The sequence below is a fragment of the Lemur catta genome, chromosome 13 (genome assembly GCF_020740605.2).
Source record: "Lemur catta isolate mLemCat1 chromosome 13, mLemCat1.pri, whole genome shotgun sequence".
Classification (NCBI taxonomy): Eukaryota; Metazoa; Chordata; class Mammalia; order Primates; family Lemuridae; genus Lemur; species Lemur catta.
The window spans coordinates 36,938,752-36,954,142 of record NC_059140.1 but is presented as its reverse complement, the minus strand read 5'-3'; the positions used below and the strand labels follow the sequence as shown (position 1 = coordinate 36,954,142).

The window sequence follows — 15,391 nt, the reverse complement described above, 5'->3', positions numbered from 1 at the left end:
GGAATGTAGGAAATATCAGAAGTAGAAATGGTTGAAGGAAAAAAAAGGCATGGTAACAACTTCGAAAAACGCAATTAGAAGAAAAGAAACATAAGGGGATAGGCTGATTTGAGAAGAAAGGGAACAAAAGTATTAGGGATTCAAGGAAAATAAGAAGTTAAAAAAGCAGTATCAACGTCTGATGTTATAAACAGAGGTCAAAAAATATAAAATTTACATAAAGCCTTTACATTTAACAAACAAATTCACTGGTAACATTGAGATAAGTAATTCTGGTTGAATATGCACAGGAGAAATCATATCACAAGGCATTAAGAAGTAACTGGCTGAGGATAAATTAGTGAAAAATTAAAGGTTGACTACTATTTCAAGATTTACCAGTGAAAGGAAAAGCTAGCACAAAAGTGACTAGAAGTACAATTTCATTTTTTGTTTTGTTTTTGTTTTGTTGTTGCTGAGTTTTTCTTCCTTAAAAAAATGGGAAACTGACTCACTATGCCTAAAGGAACCGGTAGAAAAGGGAAAGCTCAAAGGAGCCAAAGAGAATCAAAAGTTCAGGAATAAAAAGATCATTATTTGGCAAAACCAAAATAACAACTCTTCCTATAAGACAGGAACAAAATTAAATTTTAATGTGGTGAGAAAGGTGTAGTAAACAAGTGTGCATGAAGGGGAAAATACTACAAAAACTCCAAAGAGGTTTCTTTCTTAAACTGTGTAAAGCACAGATAACCACGATGCCTTAGAACTCTGTTCCTTTACAACAATAGTAGCTACTACTATGAAAATGTACTAGTAAAAAAGTATATACAGTAATAGGAAAGAAAATACTAGGATGCTGCATTGTGTAGTAGTAAATCAAGAAAATACATGGATCAAGAATCAAAAAGCTTGAGTTTAAATCACTGTGGGCAAGTATCTTAATTTCATGCTTCAGTGTGTCAGTGTCACTGCCTGCAAAATGGAGATAAATAATGCTTACCTCATAAAACTTAGAAGTACAGTAATACAAAATGCTTAACAACAATGCATACAAGTATCAGGTAGTAGTGGTAGCAGTAGTAGTGGTGAAAATAGTACATTACTAGTAATGTAATCTATTTGTGTTTAATCAACCAATATCTAAGGAAGGAGAGAAGGGTGAGGCTCTTAAATATGTATCTCATTTAACCCTTTCAATTATATACGGAAACAGTACAATTCTCCCTATTATACCAATTAGGAAAGGGGAGGTTCATTTGCCTAGATCACTCACCTAACAGATGACAGAACCAAGATCTGAACACTGATCTATGGGGGACACAAAGCTTATTTTCTCTTCACTACACAACACTACCTCCACAGTACTACATAGTAGCAGAAGCACAAAACCAGGCATTCTGTTCTTTACTACTAAACTCACAAAATCTGGGCAAGTTATCAGATCTAGCTGTCTCTTAATTTCATTTTCTGAAAAACTGAAGGGCTTGATTAGATTTTGAGGTATCTCTTCAGATTAAAAAAGTTCATGACTTTATTAAATTACCACATTAAGTGATATGTAAACTCATAAAAAAGTTTTAAAATACAGGAGAAAACTTCGTTTAAAAAAAGTTGACCTGCAACAACAAAAGGGCTTAAATTTTTTCCAGGACTTCACATTATCAAAAAGAAATGAATGTTTGAAGACCAACATCTAATTTATTATTATTGGCAGCAAGTATGACTAAGCAAATGTTTGTGATAACAAAACATCAGTCCTAAGTCCTTCAAGATAGCAATTTTAATACCTACATTGTCAATAATTTATGAAAAAGGAAACTCGGAACTCTGATACACCTACAGAACTTATAATCAAGTAGAATGCTTTCACAGGTCTCCATTACCATCCTTTTGCCCCAGCAAACTGCTCTTCGTCCTTCCAAGCTGAGATAAATGTTACTTCACTGGGGAAGCCTTTCCTGACCTTCCCAGACATATATTTTGACAGCATTCTGGACTTCTTCACAACACTCATTAGTCTTATAATGACCTGTTCAACATCTGTCTTCCCTGCTAAATGGTAAACAAAATGAAGATAGTCATTTCATGTCATGTTTCCCACTATTTCCCTAATACCTAGCACATTGGTCAGCACAGAGTAGATTAAGTACCCAATAAGTTTGTTAAATAAATACATTCAAAATGCATGGTAACTTCAAACCTGGGGGGTATTTTACTAGCACAAATAGCTAAAAAGTTCTATAGAAGCTTCAAGTTAAATCTTACCCTTGGTCCTTGATATGTTCCTCTCAATTACAATGCTAAAGTAAAACAAAAATCCCTTTAGATAACAGATCTTTAGTTTCACAAAACCGAGGTTAGAAATCACTGGTCTTAAGTAATTAGGATCAGCTTTTATAATAATCATCTAAAAGAATCCACCTGAAAAGCAATTAAAGGGACAGGAACTGGATAAGAGCTCAATTTTACCACAGCTATGTACATTAGAAAAGGACCAATCACAATTCCTACCTCTGTCTAGGCTCTACTAGCAGTGCCTCATTTATTACAACAGTAATGACTGCAGTGCTACAACGATGTGAGAAGGTTCTATGATATGTGTAATGTGTCTTATTAAAACTAAAAAAATTTTCATAAGCATATACTCTGAATAGCTATACAGTCTTTTCTCTTTAGGTTAGTGGAGAAAAAAAAGGCAGTAAATTTGATGTGAAACTGCTTAAAAAAAGAAAAGCTATTTCAACCCAAAACATTTTTTAAAAGTTTTCTGTTCACCTAATATTTATTTTGAATGCTAATCACACACCAGGCAGCGTTTAAAGACTTGCTTAATATATATTCATTATTTTCCCCATTTTACCATTAAGAAAATGGAAGCACCGAGTTAAGTAACTTATACAGCTGGTAAGAGACAGAAGCAGAATTGAAAGCTAGCCATTCTGCTCTAGGAGTTCTCCCTCTCAACACCCGTACTATGCTGCCCACTCTCCAAATACACCGCAACAGGGCTTCCATTAGCACCATTCCACCCCAGTGAAACTATTTTGGTAAGGTTACCAATGACCTCCACCTTGCCAAATCTAAGGGCTATTTATCAGCCTTTTTTCCATCCATTCTGCAGCATCCCATAAAGTTAGCCAACTTCTCTCTTTTGTTATACATTTCTTTCTCACTTTAATGACACATAGCCCAGTTTTCCTCCTACCTCTGTCCTAGGCCTTCTTCTCTTTCCTATCTACACATTCTTCCTAGAATATCTTCTATGATTCCAAAGCTTTAAATACTATTTCCATGACTCCAAATTTTTCTCATCCAGGCCTGAGTTCTAGACTCATATAACCAACTACCTATCTGACATCTCAGATGGCACAACAAACTCCATACTTAATGATCAAAACCAATCACCTTTCCCTTCTCCACTACACCTGTTCTGTCCCAGACTCTCTACCATAAACCATCAAGTTGCTTCCCTTTCCTTCATCTCCCATATTCAATTCATCAGCAAGTTCTATGAGATCCACTTATGAAACATATTTGGTTCTTTCTGTCTGCACTATTACCGCAAACTACTTAAATCTCTGCCTACAATCCCTTTCAGAATAGTCTGTCTCCTTGCATCCATTCTTGCCCTCTTAGTCTCCACAAAACAGGTAGAGTTACAACAAAATCAGATCTGTCCTTGTCTGCTTTAAATCATCTACTGTCTTCCCATACAAAATTTGGCTTCTATCTACTTGTCCAACTTCATGTTTTTCCATTCCCTCCCCCATCACAAAGCTCCTTGTAGCCACAATGACCTTCTTTCTCTTCCTAGAACACACCATGATCATGTCTCCTCCAGGGCCTTTGCACTTGCTCTTCCTTCTATAAAGAACATTCTTTTCCCTAACTTTAACATAGATAGTTCCTTCTCCTCCTTTGGTGTTAATCAAATGTCACCTACTGTGACAGGCCTTCCTTGACTATCTGACTTGAAGTAGCCCAAACTCTAATCACTCTTTTACATGATTATTATTACAATGGCCATAACTCTATTAATAACTGAAAAGATCTTATTGTCTTGATCCTTATGTCTTGTCGACTTTAAAATTTAAAAGCTCTAGCTCAAAGCCTCCCACAGTACACAGTAGGTGCTTTATAAGTTATTAAATAAGTGAATTTTTCCCACTGCATTTTAAGTTTAAAGAACTCATTCTGATAAAGCACTTGGTCCATTCTATATTTGGTATTGGTAAATAAATCCTTAAATTTCCCAATCTAAGATATTTCAGCACTCTAACCACCCTCCACCCCCGTCCATCTATAGCATCCCACTCTAAAACTGCTAAATATTCCATATGGATGAAGACTGAACGAACGTGTAGGCGGGAAAAGGGAATTTTACTGGGCATCTCAGCAGCACCTGTTACATCTTCAATCAGTTAAGACAGGTGCAGATGAGCCAGATAGCACATGGGAGACGTGGCCTTTCTTTCAAGGATTGTATTTAGGTGAAACATGAGTGATTTAAAGTAGAACTTCCCTAATCCCTAATTAATGCTGTTCACTTCATTTTAAAAAACAAGGTAAAAGAGTCTTTGGGCAGGAGGGTCTTCTCGGATTCATTAAAAGAAAAGAAATCTGTTTTGAGGCCTTCAGAAAATATAGGTGTGTGCAGGGAGGTCAGGGTTGGTCTACATATAACGGGAAAACAAGAGCAGGAGGCACGGGTTCGAAGACCAGCTCAGCGACAAAATAAAGCTCGGCTCAGGCTCTCAGAGGTATCCTCAACCTGGAAGCGAGGGTGAACGGAGAGAAAATACAGAGCCCCGGGACCTCCGTTCACCATTTCGGCCTCCACTGCAGGCACTCGGGGAAACTGCACAGATCTGTGGGTCCGCCTATCTCCCACTGCCACCCCTGCAACGCGATGTCCCCCGAATACTCACATGGGCTCGAGAGTCTTGCTGAGCCAGGACTTGAGTGCCTCGAAGTTTTCAATGATCATTTTAGAAACCATCCACGGCGGCCCCGAGGCCCGTCACACTCCGCCCGCCCAGGTCGTGGCCGCTACAGCCGCCGCTGCTCCCGCCCCCTCCTCCGCGCGCCGCCCGCGTGGGCCGCGGTGGGAGGCGCCGGTGGCAGGTTCCCGCGAGCCTGGGTCGGCGACCAGCTCGGCCGGGACCGCCGCAGGCCGCGAGTCCACGGGGCGCCAGGAGCTCCCCCTCCCTGGCCCCCGGCCCGGGCTACGGCAGCAACGGTCTGCCCGTGCCCTCCCCCTTTTCTCTTCCCCGGCAAATCTACCCGGACCGGAAGCGCGACACGCGCTCAGACCCAGGCCTTCCCTCCGCCTCGGAACTAGGTGCTTGTTGGCAACGCAGAAGACGCAAAAGTAAAGAAAGCGAAGAAGAAGGGCAGCTCAATGGGAACGATTCAGGGGGTCTTCCCGGCTCCCAGCACCCCCAAGAAGATGGCTGCCGATAAATCTCGCGAGAATTGATGAAGTCTCGCGGTGACTCCCTGAGCCTGCTGGGAAGAGACGTAAGATCGACGGAGAGCGCGGCGGCTAAGTGCGGTAGTTAGGTATTTGCGCATTAACGCGGCTTGCGGCCCTAGCGCCTTTTTCCGCTTTGGTCCTCTTCGTGAATGAATACTTTCTTTTCTACGAGGAGGGAAAGGCTTGAGAAACAGCAGTAGCCCCAACTCCTCCCGGGTAAGAAGCCGTGGCGTGTCAGCTGGAACGAACCTGCGGGCCAGATAGCTCGTTGAGAGCGTCCACACTGGTGTGCGGGACTCAGGGCTGCCGGTGGGCTCGAGGTGTCCTGCGCTGTGCTGCCGCCTCAGTTTACCTCAGTGCCCCCCCAATATCACATTCAGTGTGTGCTGTGATGTGGTCTAATCTAACTTACGGAGACCTCCAGAGAATTAGTGTCTTGTCCAAAATTACTCAACTCGTTGAGCAGAGCCCTACTGATTTAGGAATTCCTCAAGAGAAGGGTAAGGTAAACTTGACATCTCTCAAGTAGTTTCCAATCACATGAAACTTTGGAACTTTTTCCCAGGTAAAGATAAGAAAAGTTTTGTTGTTTTTAAAATTCTTCTTATTTAGAGCAGATTCAGCCCTATCTCAGGGAGATTACATAGTATCAAAGAAGAGAGCATCCCAATAAATAAATTCCTTCCTCCTGGGTGATGAAATAAGTTTGATTCCTGCCTGAGTTCTATTTAGGTACCAGGTGGAATTTTGCAAAGGGTCTTAGGGTCCATGAACAATAGAGGAATGAAAATAATTCACAATCTAAAGACACTTACAGTAAGTAGACTAATAAAAGCTCTTTATGGGAGACACAGTGAGAGACTAAATTGTCCTTATGAATTCTGAGTTTATAATTTGCTAGAGTGAAGTGTCCTTAAGCATTAAGTGGAAAGATTATTAAGTACAAAGCTAGACATTTGTTTTAAAAATACAGCTTATACAGTAGGATGCAAATTAGAATCCAGCTACTAAATAACCAGGGTGTTGATTAAAGTGATTTAGCTCAGTGAAATAAGCTAGACTCAAAAGGACAAATATTATGATTTCACTTATATGAGATATCTATTCATAGAATAACTAAATTCCTAGAGACAGAAAGTAGAATGGTGGTTGCCGGGAGCAGAGGTGGAGGGAAGGCTAGGGATAATGGGAAATGAGGAGTTATTTTTCAGTAAGTATAGAGTTTCAGTTTGGGAGGATGAAAGTTCTGGAGATGGGTGGTGAGGGTTGCACAACAATATGAATGTACTTAATGCCACTGAACCATATGTTTAAAAATGATTAAGATGGTAAATTTTATGTTATATATATTTTACAATAAAAATTATTTATCAATGTAACATTGCTGGAAGTTAAAATTACAATTGTTTAGCCTATTTGTTGCCTTGCAACAGGCAGACTTCGCCAATATTTTCAACCTCGTAACCAACTGTTCCATTACTCTGGCTCTCCATTTCAGCCTTCCAGAGTCTCTGTCAAATGCTACTTACTCCAGGTAAACTGATTTGCTTACCCTCCCTTTCTCCAAACATTCGTTCACATTGCCCACAGAGAATGCCTCCACTTCTTTCTCTGACTGCTCAAACCTCGCTACTGCTGCTATCATGTTTAAAGTCTTCTCTTACTCTTCCCAACTAATAGCAACAGCCTTTTAATCTCTGCCTTTTTACAGTGCCCCCCATAATCAGTTCATCTTCCATTGCATTCATTGTAATTGTCTTTAATAGCAATAATTCTAAAACTTGGATGTACTCATGTCAGTTTCTTGCTTAAAATCTTTGACTTCCACATTATCTTGAGGATAAAAAACAGATTCTTTAACATCCTATAAAAGGCCTTTTGTAAATTAGATACCTTCCTATTTGCCTAGAAACTTCTTTCAGTCTTTGCTGCAGCCGTCCTGAGCTATTTTCAGTTACTTGAAAGAAGTGTGTTCTCTCACTAAACAGCCATTGCAAATGTGTTTCCCCTCCCTTTCATTTGATGGATTCCTACTTATCCATTAAAATTTAGTGCATACAGCATCACCTTTGAAAATCTATTCCTGGTCTCCCTGCTCTAAAGCAAGAGTCCCTCTAAGATTTTCTCACATCAGCCTGTCCTTTCTTCTGTTATAGCACGCGTTGTTTTGTTTTTGCAATTACCTGATTATCTGTTCCTTAGTAGACTATAGCTTTGAATCCCCTGCTTCAAGAACAGCCCCTGACATATACAGTCAATTCTCCTTATTCACAGTAGCTATGTTCTATAAAACAATCACAAATGCGGAATTAGTGAAAGTGGAACCATTGCTTCTAGGGGAAACACAGGATTAGGTTTCTGCAAGCCTCTAGTCACAACATGTTTATGAGCCAATAATAAATCATCTTGTTTTATGTGTGTTTCTGTTTTAAAGGCACCTTATTAAATATATACTGTTGATTCATTAACATTGAACTCATGGCCAATGACACCATAACTCATGCCTGAATAAAGCATATATAATGCATGTATTTTCTCTGTAAAATACAGAGGAAGAAAGAGGAGCCTTCTTGTACTTAGGGACCTAGACAGTACTTCAGTACTACACTGGGGGGCCATTTTAAATATTGAAATCAGCAACAAAAAGTTCAAAAATGTAAGCAATGTGTTACTAAATAGAGCATGAAAAGGATACTTGTTTCAGAGTGAGAGCTGAAACAAGAAGGCAGAGCATCCCTTTGTTCAACCTCAGCTGGGAGCATGTGCATCAGGTAGGTGACTCAAATTTTTTGCCTCTTTGTTTATGTATACAAATGACTACGAAAGCACTGCAAGTGTTGATTTTAGGGTTACAAATGAATTTTAGTGAGCAGGCAAACTCACAAATAGAGAATCTGCAAATAATAAAGATCAACTATATTTTTGAATGACCAAATGAAACCCTACCACTTAGGTGAAATCTTTCCTGAGCACTGTAGCTGATGGCAATCTCTTTCTCCACTAAATCTGTGGTACGGTGTTATTCTGGAGTTAGTCATTGTTGCTTCCTAGCATGCTTCTCTTCCTTAACCATCAACATTTATTCCTCATCACTTCGTTGCTTAATCTTGTTTGGCCCTGCCTTCAAAGGTGACAGATAGTTAATGTGATCATCAGTGCTAGTAAGAGAAGACTAAAATAAATGCCATAGACTACTTTCTTTATTCAGTAACATGAACATTTTGGAATGTCCAGTATTAGGTTATCTACTTAATATTTTCCAACACACCCTGTTCTTTCAAGGCCCTGTGACTTTGTTAATGCTGTTTCTTTTTCCGGAATGGCTTTCCTCATTGATCAAATGCCAGTTCCTCAATGATACCCTAAGTTATAGGTCCCTACCTGTAGAATAGCAGTTAAAATATTTATTTACTCCACTTCTGCACTCCACTCCAGTTTTCTCATATCTCTTCCTACCTGTAGAGTAGGAGTTAAAACATTTTATTTAGTTCTCTGATCTTTCAAATCTTTTGTTCAACCCTGATTATGAGCTCTTTAAGGACTGGGCCTCAGGCTTATTCCTCTTTCTAGTTCCTGTACTTAGCACAGTCTCTGGAACTCAAAAATGTTTATTGAAGGATATGTGCTTCATTTTAAATAGGAATGAGAAAATATTTTGGATAGGCAATATAATAATATGTCTTCTTTTTTTTTTTTCTTTGAGACAGAGTCTCGCTCTTTTGCCCAGGCTAGAGTGCCGTGGCGTCAGCCTAGCTCACAGCAACCTTAAACTCCTGGGCTCAAGCAATCCTCCTGCCTCAGCCTCCCTAGTAGCTGGGAATACAGGTATGCGCCACCATGCCCAACTAATTTTTTTTCTATATATATTTTTAGCTGTCCAGATCATTTCTTTGTATTTTTAGTAGAGACGGAGTCTCGCTCTTGCTCAGGCTGGTCTCGAACTCCTGATCTTGAGCGATCCTCCCGCCTTGGCCTCCCAGAGTGCTAGGATTACAGGCATGAGCCACCACGTCCGGCCATAATATGTCTTTTAACAGACCTATATCTCTTTATGGTTTGTTACCATTAGTTGCCTCCATCTTTTAGCAACCCTGATCCCAGGAGTGTTCTCTAAATTGTGCTTAACTCCTCCTCAGATTCTTCCAGGTCTCTCTCCTAGCTGGTGGATGCAATATTATTACTTTTACTAGTGCTTTTGGGGTCTTGTTTAAAAACTCAGTCTGTATTTCAAGATCACAAAAGTATTCTATATTCTGTTTCTTTTACAGTTCATTACTCTCTCCATAAAAATCACAGTTAGGTCTTTATTCTATCTGGAATACATCCCTGTATATGGTGTATATGATGTAAGGTGAAGATCTAGCCTATTTTTTTCTATAATTCTACTCAGTTTATCCCTTCCCATTGGTTTTTGATACCACTTGTCTATCTTTGTGTTTCCATTTATACATTGTTCTGGTTCTGACCTCTTTTTCAATTGGTCAATTTGTCTATGACTACACCAGTACCATGTTGTTTTTATTTACCATTGTATTATAGAATATCTTAATGCACAATAGGGCAAATCCATCCTCTTTGCTCTTTTTTTTTCAGATTAACTTGGCTAAATGTGAACCTTTGGTCTTCCAAATACTTTGATCAACATTGTTTAACTTGTCAGAAATATTCTTCATTGATGTTGTAGTTTCATTTGGATTGAATTGACATCCTACGGCAGTCACAGACCTCCCTTCAGTAAAGGACTTATTGCCCATCTACAAGGCATATAGTCAGCTGACAGCCTCCAGTTGTTAACTCTTTCTAGATTCACCTCAGCTTTCAAGCTGAAGTTACACTATTCTCAGGGTAACCCTTCTCCCCCATATAGATCCTCAGCCAAAGGCTGAGCAAGGCATGGTATTATATAAAGACCTGCTTGATGTTGGGATGGCAGAAGCATTGTCGGACCTGCATGATAATCTAATGGCTCCCCCACCAGATCCTACTTCCTTCCTTTCCTTTTCACAGGTGCTACTCTCCAGTAACCTTTTTTACTTCTAACTCCATCTCAATGTCTGCTCCCCAGAGAACCCAACCTAAAACACAAATTTAATTTAATCCAATTCCTTCTATTTTTATAAATTTTTAGAAGCTCATAGTTAATAATAAAATCTAACCATCCCTTCTGTCCCAACTGCTTCTTTGAAACCATCCATGGCCCCCTCAATTAAATATGATTTCTCTAAAGACATCTGTTCTAACAAGCCTTTGACTTTCTATGGCCATCATTGATTTAGCACCTATCTTTTTACTTTTTACACATGCATACTTTTTATCTTCCATCTAATGTTTTGAATTTTATCCCCTCTGGCCTTCTTGGATACCTTGTTACATCAGTTACTTCCTTTACTTGCTATTTTTAAATCTTGTACTCTGCTGAGTTTTTCTAATTCATTTGTTCAACAGGTGTTTACTGGAGGTCTGCTTGCTGTGTTTCAGATGTACTCCTCCTTGTTGAGAACACAGTAGTGGACAAAAAAGGCATGGCATCTGCCCTATGGACCTTATGGCCTAGTGGGAAAGGGGACATTTAATAAATAATCATATAAGGAAAAATTATTATTATGACAAGTAGTATGAAAGAAAATGAAATTATGATAGGTATTATAAAAGAGGGAAATATTAACCATTATAGCAATTTAGATTGTAAAGGCTCAAGCATGGCTTCTCTAAGAATATATCTAAATGGTTAAGAAAAAAGAATAATGAGCAGAAGTTAGCCATGTGAAGCAGAGTAGAGACAAGAACATTCCAGCACACATAACAGGTTGTGAGATGTTCCTGAGGTAAAGAAGAGACAAGATCTTAAAGGCCAGAGAGGTGGGCACTCTCAGGTTGGAGGTGGGAGGGCGTGGCTGTAGGTCAAGTTAGAGGTAAAAAAATTTTTGTTAAGATTTTTGGACTGGATTTTATTTGAAATATAATGGGAAGCCATTGAAAGGTTTTCAGTGTGGCAGGATGAATTAAAAATATGAACACATCCATGCATACTTCTTTTAAGAGAGAACTTAATTAAATTTGACAATTTTTAAATAAAAACAGAAAGGATGCAAATTGTCCTTTAACATAACAATGCCAGGGTTTTCATTACCCTAGAAGTAAGATTAAGACCATGTTAATAAAGGGAATATAGTTTTCTTATCTGAGACTAAACACTGATTACTTCCAAATAAAAATGATACTTGCTGTAATGAGGTATGTCCTTTGGTAATTCAAGAGGAAACACTTTAGCAATTACTGATGTTGTAAACTGGAATTGTAAGACATACTATTAATATCATACCCCCTCAACAGGACCAGAGCACTTCTGGTATAAAATGGTTTGAGGGACAATCACCACCTCTTCTGTGGGCACTCTGTTTATACCCATGGTTAATTATAATGACTCCATCTCTAGTTCAGAGGTGCTGTGAAACTATTGTTTATGGATATGGTTATGATGGGTAATAATCATAACATTAAAAGGGTATATATGTATTATACGTATATTGCATATTCATATACACACACATGCCCACTTACAAAGTCTCCTAAACAAACTGCCACAAACAATGACAGAGAAGTGTAAATCTCAGCATCCAGAAGAAAAAAAATATGTAATATTATTAAAAAACCATCTATCAGTGAAATGATATGATGACTATGCTGTCAAAATAATTTGAAATGGGGTAAGGGGAGAGAGTATAATATCAATGAAACAAGATTGGCCATGAGTTGATTATGGTTAAAATTAGATGAAAAGGGAAGATTGTACTTCTTTCAGTTTTTGTATGTTTGAAATTTTTCATAATAAAAAAACATTTTCATAAATCTATTAAGGCAGGAAGACCCAGAAAACAAAAAGATCTCTGGGAAGGGCTAACAGACTGGAAAAATGTAAGTTCCATGAGAGCAGAGACTTTTGCTGTCTTGTTTACAACTGTATCTCCAGTGCCTGGAGGAGTTTATAGCACGCAGTAATTTCTCAATATATATTTCTTGAATGAATGAACACTGGAGAATAAAATCCATAATCTGGGTGGGAGTTTGACCACTCAGACTGAGAGTCAAGAGTCCTGAGGTTCACTCATCTGTCATACTACATATGGCATTCCATTAGCAATTGTAAGGATAAATACTTGAAGAAAACCATCCCAAGAGAAAGTAGATTCACAAACTTCCACCTTGGGATTCCATGAGAAGTAGATATATATATATATGCTCATATGCATATGTTCTCTAGAGACCTGTAGATACTCTGTCATTTCATTTCATTCCCTTTTATTCAACAGATATTTATTATAGAGCTATCTCTGCCCTGTAAGTCAAAAATCAGGGGGGGAAAGAAACTGCATGTACCCTATCCTCCTCTTCCCTCTCTTATTTTCTAATTGAAGTGTGGGAAGGGATCTTTTGAAGAAGATTCACCTCTGCATGTTGTTCTTGGTTCCTTAATAGCCTAAGGACAAAACTGTCTGTTACAAAGGTAATGATGTGGAACCTTAATTAGGGCTTTTGAAATTCAAGACCCTTTTTATTGGGGGTCAGAACCTGAGCCAGAAAAATAACCAATAACATTGGAATAACAGACATCAAGCACTATTAAATGCTCTCAGGAGACACACTCTAAAGTTTTAAAGCTACACTGTTCCATCCTCCAGACAACAAAAACAAAAAACTCTGTATCACCCAGAAGCAGTGGAGCATAAGTCAGGAAAAAGCTGGGTTTGGCTGTAGTAATGGACAACAAGGGTTCTTTACACTCACACAGTGTATGTTCAGTACAGGTTAGCTGCATCTTTGCTCCACATGTCTTCCCTCCAGGTCCCAGGCTGATGGAACTTCTGTCTATTTGGGACACTGTTAGTCATAATGGCAGAGACAAGAGAGAAGATCATAGCAAACCATGTACTGGCTCCTACAGTTTTCTGCTCAGAAATGGAACACGTCACTACTCTCTCCACATTTCATTGTCCAGAGGAAGTCATGTGACCAAGCTGGATTAAAAATAGGGAGGAGCAGCAAATATAAGTGAGTTATGTTGTAATCTACCATGCAGTGTGAGCCAGAGTTTATAGATGAGCTCAAAACCTGCATTCACGTAACCACCAACACTCACACTGGATTTGATCTTTCCTTCCCAGAACCATGCATCAGATAGAGGGAAGAGTTGAGTCCATTACACAGCATCAGCTGGACCACTTCCTGGCTGTGGAAGCAGCATCCCTCCCAAGATCTTTTCATAATAAATGAATAATAAACATTCCACTGAAATTTTTTTAAAAAACCACACTGTCCAATACCATAATAGCCACTAGTAATGTGTAGTATTGAGCACTTACAATGTGGCTAGTTTAAATTGCGGTGTACAGTAAATGTAAAATATGCATCAAATTTCAAAGACTTAGTTAATAACAAAAAAGTAAAATATCTCAATAGTTTTTATATTAATTGCACATTGGGCTAAAGTATATTAATAAAATCAATTTTGTCTTTTTAATTTTGTGTGTTTTTTTTTTTAACTTTTCAAAGTGTGGCCACTAGAAAACTTAAAATTATATATGTGGCTCACATTATGTTTTTATTGACAGTGCTTTTCTAAAATGTAAGGACTTTTTCTTCTCCTGATATGACATATAATAAAGAGCTCAGTTAATTAATAGCATAACTCCTAGTCCTCCTACTCTGTACTGCTTTGGTATGTTTTGGAACCCTTCTATAAAAGTGCTGCTGAAAAGACCACTGGCATTTGTTCAGTTTGGGAAGTTCAATGGTAGGACTCATGGAGGGAAGAATACCTGCATGGGTCCAGCCAACACTCTGCCTTTTGTGAGTTGCTAAGTAAGGATGAATATTCACCAGCAGGTGAATTCCTGGATGGAGATGAACACTCACCAGCAGTGTGAGGCCCCATAGCTTCTCTGATCTCTCTCACCAGAGGATATTGAGAGGTACACCCGTTCTAGTTCAAGAAGGAAGAACCTGCCACAACTGGTTTACGTGAGTAAGGTAAGGCCATAATTAGACTTGTACGGTGAATGTACGAGGGGGATGGCAGGGAGAGACACAATGGGAAGTGGCGGAAGAAGGAAAGACAGGAGAGTATTGTAATGGTCCACATGAGATGTTGGAAGTTTGGACTAGAGTGTTGATGATCTTGATCTTTTCAAAATGATAGAAGTTGTGTGTCTATCTTAAAAACAAAAAAACAGAAAACTCTTCAGCTCTCTATCAACTGCAGATCTGCTTTCAGCTACCACTCTTTTCTCTTCTCTTTACAGGCAAGCAGGAGTTGTACTCTCTGTCTCTGTTTCCTCTCCTCCCACCACTCCAATTCAATGCAAACTAGATTTTGTCTGCATCATTTTCCCAGAACACTTCTTGCCAAGGTTATCAGTGACCTGCTTTTCACTGACATTAACTAAATCCAATGTCCACATACCTATGTTGACCACCGGTAACATTTAACAACACTGTTCATATCTTTTTTTCTTGAAACACTTTGTTTCAACAATTTTTATTGTGTCACACACTCCTCAGTTTTTTTACCTCTAATTTCTCTGGAAACTCCAACATTTTATTCTTGAACTTTAACCATATTTCGTATCCATTAATATTGATGTGCTTTGAAATTTCATTTTTGGTCCCTTTCTCAGTGTAAACATTATCCCTGAGCCACCTTATCTATTCCTATAATTTCTTTTTTTTTTAAGTAACACATTCAACACCTATATTCCTATAATTTCAACTACTATGTATTTTCTGATAATTCCCAAATGTCTTCACTTTGATATCTTCCAGGCATCTCAAGTCAATCTGTCCAAAATGGAGCTCATTGTCTTCCTAACCAACTTCGTTCCTTTTTTTATGGTACTTAACTCATAGAAAGCCACCATCATCCAGTTGCTCAAGTCA

At 38.7% G+C, this 15,391-nt stretch overlaps 1 protein-coding gene and 1 long non-coding RNA gene across 19 annotated transcripts in view; one reads left to right on the top strand and one right to left on the bottom strand.

The window, feature by feature from the left end:
- Positions 1 to 5,463, bottom strand: part of RBM26 (RNA binding motif protein 26) — an 85,672-nt gene extending 80,209 nt beyond the window's left edge. For all 18 annotated transcript variants that reach the window (XM_045567500.1, XM_045567501.1, XM_045567495.1 and 15 more), the window contains exon 1: positions 4,911 to 5,463. In XM_045567500.1, coding sequence (XP_045423456.1) covers positions 4,911 to 4,981 — 71 coding nt within the window. In that variant the 5' untranslated portion in view covers positions 4,982 to 5,463. The remainder of the gene's footprint in view (positions 1 to 4,910) is intronic.
- A 1,508-nt stretch (positions 5,464 to 6,971) lies between these two features.
- LOC123649389 lies at positions 6,972 to 13,768 on the top strand. Its single transcript, XR_006739001.1, has 3 exons — positions 6,972 to 6,992; positions 13,301 to 13,507; positions 13,621 to 13,768. It is a non-coding gene; the product is annotated as an uncharacterized LOC123649389 (long non-coding RNA).
- Positions 13,769 to 15,391: the final 1,623 nt, after the last annotated feature.